This window comes from Myotis davidii, unplaced genomic scaffold (assembly GCF_000327345.1).
Source record: "Myotis davidii unplaced genomic scaffold, ASM32734v1 scaffold83, whole genome shotgun sequence".
NCBI lineage: Eukaryota > Metazoa > Chordata > Mammalia > Chiroptera > Vespertilionidae > Myotis > Myotis davidii.
The window spans coordinates 1,657,693-1,674,331 of record NW_006294121.1 but is presented as its reverse complement, the minus strand read 5'-3'; the positions used below and the strand labels follow the sequence as shown (position 1 = coordinate 1,674,331).

Here is a 16,639-nt window from a genome sequence, read left to right as displayed (position 1 = left end):
AAGAAAATACTGAGCATAGCTGTGCCTAGAATATGAGCAGGGTATCTCTGATTTAATCCCCCGGACACTGTACCATTATTTCTGAGCCTGGGCGGAGGGGTGCCTCTTCATCAGACTGAGCCTCTAAGTCATATTTTTCAGCTCTACCATTGTAATAAGTGACAACACTTAGATTCCTTCTTGGTGCCTCAGTTTCTCCAAATGCAAAATGGAGGAAATGTTTAGCACTAATGGAGATGGGGGGAGAATCAATGAATATTTATGAAAGTAAATTGAGTCCCTGGAACAGAAATTTAAAGCAATTAAGGTAGGGAGAACAGATTAGTGTTAAATGTATGTGTGAAACACATTTTACATTTCATTCCAACAAAGACTGAATTTAATTTACTCCAAGTGAAGAGGAGAAAAAAGGGAAAGTAGTGGTATTGTGAATTAGGATTCTAAATTTGGATTTTGATATGTTGCTTGGTGTACAAGAGACACAAAGCCACATGTTGACTTTTTCAAGAAGTGTGTGTGTGTGTGTGTGTGTGTGTGTGTGTGTGTGTGTGTGTGTGTGTGTGTGTGTGTGTGCGTGTGCTGGAGGTGGAAGAGATATTTACATGATAAGCAAGTCTAATTACCATTGGCAGGACTTCTCTGGCATAGCTGCATCAAGTACTAGCAAAAGGATTGTTATCAAAAAGATATTGAAAACTCTTTACCTTTAGTCCATAGGAAAATCATTAAGCATGGATCCGCTCTTTGCATTGTGGTGTGAGGCACAAGACCTTGTGTACAAAGAGACATTCAGCTATTGCCCACAAGAAACATCTGTTTTATTGTGTCATTTGTTTAAGGAGACGATCTAAACCCTGTCACTTCATAAAGGAATAATTGAATATTAATAGATGTGGAAGTTGGTGTAAAAGATCAAAATGTCATTACCCATCAGCCTATTTCAGGCTTCCCAAAATGGCTTGGAAACTGCTGGAAAGAAAGATTTATGCAGCATCGATCACAGAAATGGAATGATATCCTCATGAAGAGGAGCTTTATGTGCTATAAGCAGCTGAGTTCTGCATACGCACTAATTTTTCCAAAGAACTAGAAAAAGACAAATATTCTCAAAAGATTTTAATATAAAAAGGATGTCCTATAGAAAAATCCAAGATCTTTTTTTTTTCCTGGCCAAAATCTCTTGATGTAAGTAAATCTTTCACTGGGATAATGTAAGGAAATGTCTAAATTTCCTGACAACATACGTTTACCAAAAAGAATGTATGTAGAGCAGACCCCAAATTCCAAAGAAAACCAAGAAATGGTGACTCTCACCCCTCAACCAGACATCTGTGTGAATATGTAAACCAGGAACCACCTACTTAATAATTGCCATGTGATTTTCTTAAATGCAAAATAAGTAAGATCACAAGGGAGAAAAGCTGTTTGGGTTGTCAATTTGTCCTCTAGAACCATACAATATAAAGTGTGGCCTGGGATCCATCAGCATCTCTTGTGAGTTTTTTTTAGAAATACAGATTCTCGAGGGTCACTCCAGACCTGCTGAATCAGAGTTGGCCCTGTGATGACTTCCTCGGGAAATCTGTGTGCATCTTGAACTCTAGGATGCTGCTTGGTCTATGATTGTTTCAGGTCTCCATACAAATAATCCTTGATAAACTTTTGGTAATTGGCCTTTGATCACTGAATAAATGATGATTGATATTTGGATGATCTGACCTAATATTACCCATCATCCCCAGATTTTGTCATTTTTATTCATTGAGCACCTGACAGGTTCCAGACACTCTGCTAGGTTTTGGAAACAAAGGGATGGACAAGACAGATGCAGACCTTAGGCAGACAGTGGCTGAAAATTTTACTTAATGGCAGAGAATTAAAGAATTATGCAGGAAAAGTGTGCAGAGAAAGTAGAAATTGAGTGAGCCTGGTCATGTCCGAAGGATCAGAGCGTGCCCTGGCATCCCCTGTGGCTGCTCTAATGGGCCTTGAGTGGGTGGATCGCAAACAGGCAGAAGAGCAGTAAGGTAGATCATCACTTCCCAGTAGTAAGGTTGCTGAGGCAAGAAGGAAACCAATGCCCTTCAGCTAACTTTTTCCCTTAAGTAAACATTTTTACTGGCCATATGATTTTATTCTTTGAGGCGCCAAAAACTTACATGGTTTGCTCAAATTAGAAAAATAATAAACACCACAAATCCAGAGAGCATGCAAACAAGAGCTCTAAATAGGGCAGTAGTTGCAGATCTGCCTTGTTGTCAGTCTCCAAGTTCTCTTGCTCTGGGTGGACCTGTGGCTAGGCAGCTTTGTGGATGGATCCTGTGGCAAGGATCCTCAGCGTGGATGTCACGAAGTGATCAGCAGTGTCCCCATCTATCTCTCTGCAGCTCTAGCCACAGGAGAGCTGACCCCGTCACCCAGAAGGGCCAAGGTTGATTTTTCCTGCTTCTCTTTCTCCTTCTCTTTTTCCTTTCCACCTAAGTCATTTTAAGTTTGAATTTGATTTGCATATCTGAACTGCTAATTACACCAATTACTTGCAGTGCTTCTGCGTTCTAAAAAGAAGTCTGAAACTGACCCCTTCCATTAAAGTCTATGTCAGTTTGCCCTGAAATTTGGAGCTAGGGAGACAGGTCCCTTTTTACAAAATTTTTTCCTTACAAATATATTTTTTAAAGGCCAGCTGCCAGCAACTGTATTTTCCAGGTCCCAAACACTCATGTTTCTGGTCATGTTTTTCTGTAGTCCAGCATACATTCTTTAGCTAAATACTACCCTTGAAAGATCAAAAGGAGTACTCCCTGCTTTCATTTTGTTCTTGGCTGTAGCTCATGGATGTCTATTTTTTTTCTTTTCTTAATTTACAAAAAGCTTTCCTTCAGAAGAAAAAGAAGTGGTTCTGTGGATCATAAAGAGATCATTAACATTTACTAATACAGTCTGTTCTTAAGTTGCTTTACCATCACATCCTTTCAGTATTATTTACTGAGCAGCTGAAATAATTGAGCTTTGGATTTTTAGATTACTATAAAGCAAGACCTATTGTCACTTATTGCTGGGTATAATTGCACCATATGTATTTAGTGAAGCTATTTATTCATCTCCCTTGTGGATAACTTTGTCAAAATAAGTTGAGATATTTCTGTGTGTGCAGTTGGTATCTAGAAAACATTTGCATTTCATACAGCACTTAGAAATTATAGAGGGGTTCACAAGTGTTGTCTTTTTACCTCTAGACCTGAGGGTCTGTTTTTTAAGTTCTACTCATCTTTCATTATCCTCCACTGTTTGTTAGAACAAGCACTGTTCCTACGAGTATACAGTTGTTCTGAGTGGCTCTTTAGCCCTAGAAACAAAGTTTTAAAAAGAGAAAGAAATAGAGGGAGGGAGGAAAAGAAAGCATCTTAAAATAAGTAAATTGCATTTTAATATATAATACCTCATTTTTCAATTATTTAACAAAGCTGCATTGGGACTAACACTAGTGCATCATGAAAAAAACCAGCCTGGTTCTTGTCCTAAAGGAGCTCACATTCCTTGGGGATGTTATGAGAGCACGTTCATGAGAGATTAAACCTAAGCCTGGGAACAGAAAATGGTTTCCTAAAAAAGGGATATTTCAGCTAAGCTCTAAATGATGAGTAGGATTTAACTAGGCAAATAGGAGGAAAACATTTTTCCAGACAAAGGAAATAGCATGTACAAATGCCCTGGGGTGAGAAAGGCATGGCACCTTTGAGGAACTGAAAGACCAGTGTAGCTTAATAAGATAAGGGAGGGAGCAAGAGGGACCAGGGGTGAGGTAAAGAGGAGGTTGAAGAGTGGGCAGGAGCCAGATCACACAAGAGCTTCTGAGCCATGAGTAGGCTTTGGCCTTTATTCAAAACCAGTGGGAAACCTTTGAGGAACTTGACACAGGAGAGTGAAACGGTCAGATTACTAGTTTTCAAAAGAGAACTGTGGCAGCAGTGTGGGGACTATGTGGTGGGTGGGGGCAAGTGTGGATGGGGGAGACCTGTGAGGAGATTATTGAAATAGACCAGTTAAGGGACAGCGGCTTAGATAGAGTAGGGGAGGTTAAATTTGATGGAGAGAAGTGAACATTTTGGGAGGTACTTTTGAGGACTTGAAAATTAGGAATGGATGTATGGGAGAGGGAGATGTCAAGGATTACTTCCCGACTGGGTTTACACTTCTGGGTGAATAGAGAGCAGGGAGTGAAGACTCCGTTTGGGGGAAAATATCATTGTTACTTGTTGGAATATTTACTTGCAACGTGTTGGAATATTTACTTGTGCCTGTGAACCATCAGTATAGAGATACTGAATACATAGTAGGGTCTGGGGCTCAGAGGAGAGGTGTAGGCCAAGTTTAACAAATTGTAATTACATGTCTTTGATGTGCTGCAGATTGGATTCTTATATCCAACAAAGGAAAATAGTGAAATGAACCGTTTCTTCTTTCTTGGGGGAATTTACTTCACATGGAATTAAAAGTGCTACAACAAATATTTAGGCAAACATTCAATCAATTAAACATTTTTAAAAAACATGCATCGAGTACCTAATATATATTAGGCACCTGTTAGATTACGGGAACTTCCAAGACATCTCTTTTCGCTATACGTAAAATTACTTTGAAGAAAGGCTTAGCCAAGTACACATCTAAGAAGGACCAAGTTTTGTCACCATTGGTAAATCGGTAGTAAATTCAGGAATCCCTTTATTTAATGCAATGAGTAAGGTATTTCATTTGCTGAATATGCAGCCTTGAGGTCCATCTAAAATACTCAGGTGGGCTGTTTCATGCCAGGTCTCACTTTGCATTTGATTCTAAGCATCCCAAGCATATGAGAGGCTCACAGATGCATACCAAATTTTTTTAAAAAATAGAATTACAGTTAGGAAGATTATGTCAAGAATACAAGGCTCACAGTAGTCATTACTAATGACTTCTTTTTATACTCAGACTTAGTAAAAATGATTTATATAATTTAGGACATTGACCCTATTGGCTACAGTGAATTTAAACTAATATTTTTCACTTTATAAAGAAACAGAAGAAAAAGTACATTTGGATTCCTTCCATTACACATTTCTTTCTTTATCTGTTTGAACTCTTGAGAAATAGTATTCCCTTTGAGTTGTGTGGAGAAAATACTTGGTTAAATATTTGAGCCAGAAGGCCATGATTCTCATTACTGCTCTGCCACTTGGGTGACTTTGGCAGGTCGTTTCACCTCTCTAGGCCTCAATCCCCTTCACTGTAAAAATGGAGACAATAATACTAGATAATTTGAATACATAAAGGATGATAATAATGGCTAACTTTCATTGAGAAATTACTGTGTGCCAAGTACTTTCATGTCAGGATTATTGGCTCTGTAGGATGGCTGAGGAGATAAAATAAAAGAAGAAACATAGCTTAGAAAAAACACATTTTACTCACTTTTTATTTCTTTGAAGAATAACAATCATAGTTTAAACTCAATGAAAAAGCCAAGTACTCTAAATAATAGAGCAATATTCTCATCAAATTAAACCATCTGAGGTGATCTACTGGTTGGACCTTGACATTTGTAGGTAGACTTTCATGTAAACCTATCATTCTTGGGATGAGTGGAATTAAGTTGCAGAGAACGGGGTTGGAGTAGCGTTAAGTAGAACAGTCAAGAGGATTGAGATTATAATTCTCAGCCAAGGTTTTTTCCTAATAATTTTGGGAGTTGAACTCAATGCATGTATATGGTGATTAAATATCCTGTTGCTCTCAAAACCTAAAAGGCCACTACTGGAAAGGGTCCATGGATTTAATGACAGTTTTTTGCCCAGGGGGAAACCGTGGGCATATAGGAAGAAGAGGCAAAGGTATAGGAGTGATTCTCTCAAGAACCCGGAAGGAGAAGGGCTCAGAGATAGGATTGGGGGCGAGGCGGGGGTGGGGATGTTAAAAACAGAACAGGGAAGAAGAGTAAGTGGAAGAAATGGAAGGTTTCTATGAATCTGCTGTGTGCCTGTCAGGCATGTGACAGGAAAGCCATGTGGAAAAGCTCAGCTGTGAAAGGAAGGAAACTGGAAGTGATGCATTCTGGAAGCAAGCGAGTGAGTGGTTTTGATGCACCAGAGTGGATTGTCACAAAAGACTGTCAATCCTGGGACTGTGGGGCTGCCGAGAGGCATCACTCTGAGCTCACACCTTTGCTATGGCTGCCAGAGCTAATGCAAGGTCTGGGTTCCATTATTTTCATATCTGTTTCTTTTTTTAAGCAGCCAGTTGCAGATGACTTTTAGCAAGTACAGAATTCCTATTTAAGTGATGCATAATGAAAATCGATGGCTTTTTGTTGAGAAAAGCACAGTGTCAGGAAAATATCCCTGCCATCCTCTTTCCTCCTGTCACAGTGGTGGAAATTTTACATTTGAAAGTGAAAAGGCTTAAGATATAATTTTTTAATCCCATCTTTCCTGCCCACTTGCATCTCTTCCAAAGCTTGTCAGGGCCAAATCTGGAATAGTAAGAGCCATTAAAAGTTTGGCATCTTGCACTCTGTTTTTTGGAATAAACTCAGTGTGGGCCAATTTATGGTAAATTATTCTCTTCATGTGTGAATTTCCTTTTCTCTCTTGGCAAATTCGTGTTTGCCTCTACACCCCTGCACACAGATCTCAAACACATACATTTATTACAGAATCTGTGTGGGATATGTGTGCGAGTGTTAAAGTGTGTGCCCGTGGCTGTACCCATAAGTGCATATGCACATATTTGCACCTATGTGCCTGTCTGATAGCAAATTGACTTAAACAGTTTGTCTCAGAGGTTTGTGTTGCTGTACGTATGTTAGCATACATTCTGTTGCAACCAGCAAACAGTTTTTCAGTCAAGAGATGACAGAATTCAGCAATCATTTTGGGAAACACCACAGTAAATAAATATATTGCTTAGTTCTGTTAAACCAAGCATGCCAATCCTTAATAAAACTGAAGGCAAGCAGTGGCATTTCTCATTTTTGCAGTCAAAGACAATTACAGGGGAGCCAATCCACTGCCAACAGGAAAGGTGGGGCCCAGGGCTTGCTGTACCCCCTGTACTCTCAACACAGAAAGCGCTGGAGCTGGGCATAATGATAACTTGGGATTACAGGGAACTGTGGTGTCTGCCTCCCATTCAGAGAGCTTGGCTATAGGATGGACAGAGGCATGGCCTCATGGGGAATTTCTTGACCTGCTCTTTGGGGTTATTTGACTCAGGGCAATTAAGGGCAAGATCCCAAAGGTTTTTTTTGTGGGGTTTTTTTTTTTTTCTTTGCATGAGACGCTCTGATGAAAGGCTCTTTCCTGGCATATTTGAGAACGTATTCACTCAACTTTTAAAGGGCAATTTAAAAGTTTCTTTTCCTTTATTCATGAAGAAGGCACACATTTATGTGCCTTGAATTATTGCTAATAACACAACATGGGCCTGTGTATGTTTAGCTCAAGTTTGGAAAAGGGTGTGGTATGAAAACAGTTCACTCACTTCAGGAGCATTACTACACATTTCTCAGCACGTCAATAAAGAATTTCATGCATCTCATCCACACGCAAAATATACAACCATATGTTGTTATTAGTATTGTTTCCTCACATAATTAGATTTAAGATAATTAAATCATGTTTTACAGTTGTTCCATAGAACATTAAACTCCAGCAAAACCCATAAATGCATTTTATAGCTTTTGCGATGTTGACCATTTGATGTCATCATGAGCAGCAACTGGCCCTACCTAATTAAAAGGTCTTAATGAGCTTACTACACAAGGAAGTCTAGGAAATCAATATGCTATTTTACAAAGAGTTCATTCTGGCTATTTTGTTTAGCATTTATTTAGCAAGTGCTCTGTGGTCACTTGAATATATGCCAAGCACTGTACCCAGTGCCGGCAATAAAAAGATTAATAAGACTCAGTCCCTTGTCCTCATAAATCTCAAGGCCTAGTGGCGGAGACAAACAATCCAATTAGTGTAGCTCCATGTTTTAGCAAGTCAGTGGGCAAGGTGTAGCGGGTAAGTGAGGAGTGATCCCTTGTGCCCTGGTGAAAGCACAAAGGAAGGCATCACAGAGGCGATGACACCCAGCTGAAGAAGGGTCGGGAGGATGTTGCCAGGCACAGGGAGTAGCACGTGCAGTGGCACAGGGGCTGAGAGGAGCACACTGCTTAATTAAGGAGCCGCAGCTGGACTGGCCCTAAGCCAGCGTGGGAGGGTGGGAGGGCAGAGGGAGGGCAGGCACATACACGGCACACCATCTCTGTTTCCTCACTTCTCCTTTTATTTTGCTTACTTAGTTCTCTTGCGTCATCGATCCCTACCTGTCTTCTGAAATTGGAGAGATCTTTTAGAAAAACCGAGTTTTAGAGAATGTTTTTGACATTTTTTTAAATGCCCCAAATAATGCACAAAATCCAAAGACATTTCCTCCATTTTCTCTGTTTCTTTACCTTTAGTAGATAGCGAATAATTTGGGGGTGTTGGAGCAGGCTGGGTCAGATTCAAAACCTCATGCTGGGTATATACCTATCTCCTGGAATGTTCTAGGAATGCAGAAAATGTAAGTTTGAGTGTGATGTTTCCTTTGTACATCCACAGAGCCTAATAAAGTGCTGAATGTGCAAGAAACTCAATACCTGGTATATAGACTTGACTTTAAGAGTTTGAAAAAGTGTTTTCATTAATACTGAGTAACAAAACATCTCAAAGGAGCTTCTATATGTATGTGTATATTTATGCTTCCTAGATGTATTGTGCTGGTGTAGATATATGTATGTAGAAATATGTCTAGCTGTGTGGTGGTCAGAAACACAGGTATAGGGATGAAATGATTTGGTTGCATTTACACATTTATGCAGGGCCAGTCACATAGTCTTAAATATATTTGTTCTACTGACATATAATCAAAGTGCATTTATAGAGGTGTGACTATGAATCTCTGAAATGTATACCCTTTGGTGGATATATATTTGGAGTTGCAGGAAATCAATGCTAATAAACAGCAACAACAAAATATCAGGCATCTAACTTATTGTTATGTTTAAACAATCCCAGACAACCAGTTTTATGATTTATCCACTCACAGAAATAATTATTTGCTCGAAATTGTAGCTTTCTGGTGTTGTATTGACACAACATGAATAGTGTATGGCACTTTATATTTGTTGAGTAACTGGAGAGGGCTGTACAGTCTGTCTTAAATACCAGTGTTGCTCTGTGGAGTATTCTTTTCCCAGCTGTGAATATAATGCCCACGATGAGGTTCCATTTGTCCCCCGCCCCTTGCAATTGTTATAAACCAGATACTTCATAATTTCCATAAAAATTTAATATGGTTCAAATGTTGGCACAGAAATAATCTGTTTTGCTCTACATTGTGGCTTCTCGAAAATATTTTTCCCATTTTCATTTTTTAAGTTCACCCTCACTTATTTTGTCACCTCATTTAGCACACCCTTTTAAGGAACAGTTGCTACTCCTGACCCAAAATGCTAAAAAGCAACAAATCGCCATAGATGAATAAGAAACACACGCATACTGCATTCAGGTAACCTTTGTTTTATACAGATTTCTTAATCAAAAACAAGAAGCACAACAGGCCAAGGACTTGTATTTACGAGCTCGTTAATAGATTCATTTTGTACACCAAAATAAGAAGGAAAAACATAGTAACTGGAATCTCTTTATTATGGCTTAGGAAAACATTACAGAAAAGGTTTATATTAATTCTACAAAATTTTTAATAGTTCCAGAAAGTCTGGATAAATGAGTCCTGTAGGTCACTTCAGAATGCCAGATGAGTGGCAGGCCCTGAAGTGGTTGACTGACTCATTGAGGCCAAAGTATCAGTCTCTTCTCCCTCCAGCGATCCCAGCCAAACTGAAGGGCCAGACAACTTTGAAGGCTGTCATCAGAAATGCAACTGCAAGTCTATTTAGATACTTGGAACCTTTGGAAAATCAGTTTGGGGTGCACCAATTTCCTTGATGGAAAGAGAACTCTCAAGTTAACTGGAGTTAACCCTGCCATGATGTTAAAATAATTTTCCAATGAGGCCACTATTCTTCTGGGTAGAATCTTTGAAATATTAAAAAATCAGATATTACCTTTTAGCAAGCAAAAGGAAACATAAAACCCCCTTTTCTGTGGGTATGTTGTTCTGTGATGGACATGGCATGGGGGGCAGATTAGACTGAAAACATGAGTAAGGTCACAAAGTGAGAAGACTGCGGCATCTCCATCCTGTTGCAGAGCATTGTGAATGAGACAGGGTGAGGAAGGAATTCCACATTCCTCAGTGTAATCAATCCAGGAAACAGATACTTTTTGAAAGCTTCAAAACATTTGAATTATTTTCTTTCTCTCCTTTTATGTGTAACAATTTCTACAGGCTGCTGTGGTAAATATTAAGATTTGCTGGAGCATCTAATAAGGATGCACTGGGAACAGAAACCACAGGGTGGCACAAGGCAAACCATATGTCCAAATGCGAACAAGACTGAAGAAGAAACAAAATCAGATGGCCCCATGTGCTTCTGCAGTCTTTCTATTTTGATTCTTTGTCTCTTTTCCCCCCTGGTTTTTCTTCTGCTTTTTTCCCCCCAGACAACACTTTCTGTTATCTTCCCAACTTAAATTTTAAAATTAGATTTTACTCTTCCACACTTTTAAGAACGAAACTGCCATAGTTTGGCTCATCAAAAGCAAGCCCTTTCTTTATTCTTTTATTCTTGCTCTAGTACTTGTATTTACTTTATTGCTTTCTTAAAAAAAAACAAACCCACAGAACTCATTAAACTGCCCAGCCGGCATGGCTCAGTGTTTGAGCATCAACCTATGAACCAGGAAGTCATGGTTCGATTCCTGATCAGGGCATATACCCAGGTTTTGGGCTCAATCCCCAGTAAGGGGCATGCTGGAAGCAGCAAATCAATAATTCTCTCTCATCATTGATGTTTCTGTCTCTCTCTCCCTCTCCCTTCCTCTCTAAAATCAATAAAAACATATTTTTAAAAAACCTCATTAAACTGTACATTTTCAACCTGAGGAGAGTTAATGATCCCTGGAACCTTACTTCTCAAAGTGTAACTTCAAACATTCAACATTTAGAGAATTACCTAAGACAGTGGTTGGCAAACTCATTAGTCAACAGAGCCAAATATCAACAGTACAACGATTGAAATTTCTTTTGAGAGCCAAATTTTTTAAACTTAAACTATATAGGTAGGTACATTGTTAACTTAATTAGGGTACTCCTAAGGCTTAGGAAGAGCCACATTCAAGGGGCCAAAGAGCTGCATGTGGCTCGCAAGCCGCAATTTGCGGACCACAGACCTAGAAGATTGTTAGAAATGCAGAATCTCAGGCCCTGGGGCACACCTATGAATCAGAATCTGCATTTTAACAAGATTCCAGAGTATTCATGAGTACATAATGCTGGGAGGCGCCCTCCCAGAAGGGCACTTCTAAACCTCAGCTGAATACATGAGTCAGATTTCTCACCTCTTCTCAGGTCTGTGAGGTAGCCCTTGGTCCTTAGCTATTCCTTTGGCCTCTCTGAGTCACAGGAGAGGCGATCATTTGTTTTCACCTTTTGCAGGTACGTCCATGATTCAAGTGGACTTGAATTCTTGGGCTTATTGTGGAAGTCGCCTTGGCTCTATCCACTGCATTAGAAATATTTGCTGACCTTTCCACCAGTGCCTTTCATCGCTGTTGTCTTTGGGCTATTTAAGTGGAAGATGTAAATTAACATATAATTCATCACCCACTTCCAGGCACTGCCCAGCATATCATGGTATCAGCCATCACTAATGGGATTAATTGGTCTTGACTGACTAAATTGTAAAACTTATACTTCCAAGGGTTATAAACACTGAGTCTCCATTGAAATCAAATGTATATTTTTAAAAGCATGTCCAGCATCATAGACTCCTTTCTATTTGGATTTTGTTGACTTTAGTGGTATAGAAACCTGATGAGGAAAGGTTTGCTATTATTACTACTTTGAATATGAACTTGTGCTCCTCAGCACTCTAAGTAGCTGATTAGGGGAGGGAGTAATATTCTCCTTGATTATTGGTTACACATATGGAATAAATCCTATTTTAATGGTGTCTAATGAGCCTTTCAGTTTCAAAATTTTACACAAAAGCATCTAATAGAAAGGGAAAGTAATATTTCAAAGGTCATCGTAATGCCACCTAATGTCAACAATCTGTAATCAAGCCAATATATAGAGATGGTGATTACAGTTCCGTTGTGATCCTTTAAATATGAAATAATCTCTTGAATTAGCAGTGATGCAAGCTCGGGTTCTCTAGGTTTAAAGCAACTTATACTTAATTAAAGTTGGTTACTTGAAAACAGCCATAGACTTAAAGAGATATTTCTTAGAGCGAGGCTTCATGCAACGCAGTATTTTCAGACCCAGTGAGATTTAAAGTTCTGTCACTTCCAGTCTTGTGTTTTATTCTCTTAGGTGTCTGTAGAGCCACTGAAATGTGCAAATGGAAAATGATGGCTCCCCTCAGTGCTTTTTCTCAATAGGGGGACTGCAGTGGGCGCTGGAAACGTGAGATGTTCTGTGGTAAGGATGCCACAGAGGGAACTTATAGCCCTACCTATTTCAGAACCCGACATCTGCCTGGCAGCAGATTAAAGAGTGTGGGGAGTTTAAAGAATTCCTAGTATGAGACTGGCATTCTGAGATTTTGTCCCATTGGCTGTGCAGGAGGAAATAACCTTGCCCAACCCTGGACTGGAGATGTTCCTTTCCAGTCCAGCACTGCTGCTAGTCCATGGACTCTTGTCCCAATTAGAAATGGGTAAATCCCGAGAGACACTCACTGCTGTCAGGAGATTTTCATAAGAAAACCGACAGTGATTACAATAAATGGCATTCCTAACTCACTGGCACACTGTTGCATCAGAATCTTTTGGAGGGCTTGTTAACACTCAGATGTTGGGCCCCAGAACTGGGGTTTTGTTCTATAATTCTGGGGCAGGACAAGAGAATTTGTATTTCCGACAAGTACCCAGGGCATGCTGATGAGGCAGACGTAGGTGCACCAGCTTAGAATCGCTGCTCAAGGTTCACCAGTATGTGCCCTGCCCGGGCTTTGCTTCCATCTTCCATGAGGGATGTTTGCATTGTATTCATCTCGATCCCCCCAATACCTAACACATAGTGCCACACTCATAGGGCTTACTCAGTTTTAGTTGGGGGTAGGGGGGAGAGTAATGCTATTTAGATGAAATTACTAATGTATACCAAATGCTTGCCCACCAGCACTCCCCTCCCATGTTACCACCTCCTGCTATCTTGCTGGATGCTGAGAATCTGTTTGTTGTCTTCTCATATAGGGTGTGTGTTTGAACTACAGGCAACCTCAGGCCTGTTCTCTAGTTGTGTGTCACTGGGCCCTCAGTTCTGGGTTCCATAGCCAGTCCTGTAAGAAAGGACCTAATACTAGGATATTGGTCAATTTTTGTGTAAGTGTTGGTTGGTGACAGTAACACGAGCAGTCAAGTGATGATTTTAACCTTAAATCTCAGGCGGGACCTTGCAGTTTAGGAACCTTGATAAGAAAACATTTGATATTTGCAACCATAGTAAAACAAAGATTTATATTTGTGGTTTTTATTTTATATGTTTAAATGCCATTTAACGAAGAAAAATCAACCAAAAAAAATGAGTTTGCGTGTCACCTCTGACACGCGTGTCATAAGTTCGCCACCACTGCTCTAATCACTTCATGGTAGATCCAGGGGTCTTGTTTGTCCAATACTCACAAAAACCTCATTAATCTATTCTCAAGTGGCTCTCCACTCCCATGTTGGTGCTGAAACAGTGCAGCCTGTTCTTTTACCAAGATCTGGGGACTGCAGAAGGGAGTGGATGCTGGGGCCTTCCCACGTCTGGGTATGCACCCCTGGAACTGGCCCCAGAATGGTGTCCACCTACAAAAGAGCCTTGGTATGAAATATGCTACAGGCTTGATGTGTTCAAAACCACAGGCTCATTTTAGACCTAAGTGTGGTCCATCAAGTGATTCCAAGTAAAATAATCTGAGCTCCAAGAGTTTGCTGTAAGTTGTCATTCAGAGAGAACCTTAAAAACAGAGGTTTGGTCAAAAGAGGCCTCTTAGCTATGAATTGGGGTTAACTTTGAGCACCTTAATTCTCAAACTTGTGACCTAATTGAAAATCTGTGGAAATAAGCCATTTAACTCCTTTCCCCTAGCAGCATAGCATTCTATCTTTCACTCTGTTGTAAAAGTAGTTGACTTCGTCAGCAATCATTTTCTGTTCAGGCTAAAGTTATAAAAATCAGGAAAACACCAAAATTATTTTAAGCAAAATATAAAAATTGAAGTAAACCAACATATGTCTATGAAACATGTATAACTCTCAATCAAAAAATAAGTGCAACTTTCATATATTTCTTAAAATACTTCAGCATACAAAATCTGGACAACTTAAAAGGATGGAGTTATGACATGTTTAAGTATCTTTTCTCATTAGTTCGTCCTTCATTAAAAATGAAAATTCAAATAACTAAAACCTGGCCAGGTCTGGATCACCCCTTCATGAACAATGTACTCCATCATCTAATGTAATAAGCAAGAGAACCAAAGAGTTTCATGAAAGATCTTGAAGTAAGGTTAGGTAATACCTGCTAATTTTGAATGGAAACCATCTAGTATTTACTGTAGCTTATATTCTGTGCTCCCCATACCCCTCCTCACACAAGCATTCCTCTCTAAGAAGTGTGGTTTCTTAATTGCTGTAACATATTATGATTTGTTCTGATTAATTTTTCCCATATTCATAAGTTTCTCAGTGGAAATTCTAAAGCTATTAAAATTGTCAAAGTGACAAATATTTTGGGGCTTGGCACCAATAAGAGAGTTAAAGGATAAACATGCCCATCTCACCTTTATGCTTCCTTTATAGGCTTGCTCTAACACATCTTCTTTATTAGGTTGGCATTTCAAGGATTGGAATCACTTTGACCAGCTAATGGTGGCTGACATTTTGCCCACAGAAGGCATTATGTAAAAATTACTATTAGTAAATATTATTGATAAACCAATGAAGCATTTCTTGAACTTGCCAGTCTTTCATTTTTAGTTCTTCTCTTCTTGAACTAGGTAACCAAATTTCTTTTAAAAAATAAAAATAAACAAAACCATTACTTTATTAGGAAAATTATTTAGCATTAAATGTCTTTTAGAACCATTTTGAAAGCATGCTTAAAAACTGTATCTCATTAGGCTTGGCATTACCCTTAACAAGTTCAATCTTTTGGGAGTTGGAAAACCCCTTAAAATAGAGTTAAGCAAGTTTATGATCTTAATAACTCAATGACACATACCTTTTTCATCTTGAACTCTTGGATCTTCAATTCACTTTTTTTCTCATACATCACTCTAATTTTTCTTGTTAGTTTATTAGTTGTAAAAAGGTTCTTCCTTCCTGGTTCCTTCAATTTAAACCAATTTGGAAATGGAAAAGTATGTGAATTTTTTAATAAGTCTTTAAGACACGCATTACTGTATTTTTATTAACTGAGCCAGATGGCTCACAGTGAATTCTCTCTGACATAAGTAATCACAGGATTCAGTTTGGGACCCAAGTCTGATACAGAAAGTGGCATGTATATTGAGTGGAAAAGTGCAGTTTACATAAACATATAGATATATTTAGAAGTAATATTTGTTACTGTTTGGATTTTATTTTTTGTTTTAGGCTAAGTACAAACTAGGAACACTTTTTTCTGTCCCTCAAACTCAAGCTCTCAAAGTCCTTTTCAACAACCCCACATTGTTTTCTCTCTGCAGTTTGAAGGTTGCAAGAAGGCCTTTTCAAGGCTCGAAAATCTCAAGATTCACTTGCGGAGTCACACGGGCGAGAAGCCTTACTTGTGCCAGCATCCGGGCTGTCAGAAGGCGTTCAGTAACTCCAGCGACCGTGCCAAGCACCAGAGGACGCATCTGGACACTGTAAGAATGGCAGGAGCTTTCCACCTTTCAGCCCGAAGCCCGGTGTGAGGAAGTGCCCTTTAGATAGTGGCGTGGTGAAGGTGTTTGCTTTATGGCCTGCAGGTTACAGGGATAATGCCAAGGGCAGCAACGGAACCTGGTAAAGAGCCAGAGGGGCCTTGTTTGGCTCTTCCCCCATTTTTCTGTAGTCATGAGTATCCTAAATATTACAGCTGCCTGGGACTGAGGGGTTCTTTGGTAACCTCTGTGTCCAAAGCAGAGGCAGTGTAAGGGCTGTCATAGAGTAGATCTTAGTACAGCGAATGACCACTACAGATTGGGCATTCAAGTAAGTATTCAAATATCAAAATGTATTAAGATACACAATATACAGATTTACAGTCATGAGCACACGAAACAATTTATTCTTGTATTGTTACTTAATAATTATTGTATTATTATTTTCCATACCAACAACTGTACCTTTTTTTTTCTTATTCTGGTTCATTTCTTCTTGACATAAACATGTGGAGGCTGGCATGGGTTTTGAGAGTGAATGTGGCCTTTTGCTTTAGAAACCCGCTGGTATTTTCACCTTTAAGTAATCTAAAAAGAATGCGCAACTTT

At 39.3% G+C, this 16,639-nt stretch overlaps 1 protein-coding gene across 1 annotated transcript in view; it reads left to right on the top strand.

Annotated features, from left to right (window-relative positions):
* GLIS3 (GLIS family zinc finger 3) overlaps positions 1–16,639 on the top strand; it is a 467,215-nt gene that overhangs the window by 345,491 nt on the left and 105,085 nt on the right. The window contains exon 5 of the mRNA XM_006768237.2: positions 15,872–16,033. Within this exon, the coding sequence (XP_006768300.1) occupies positions 15,872–16,033 (162 nt within the window). The remainder of the gene's footprint in view (positions 1–15,871; positions 16,034–16,639) is intronic.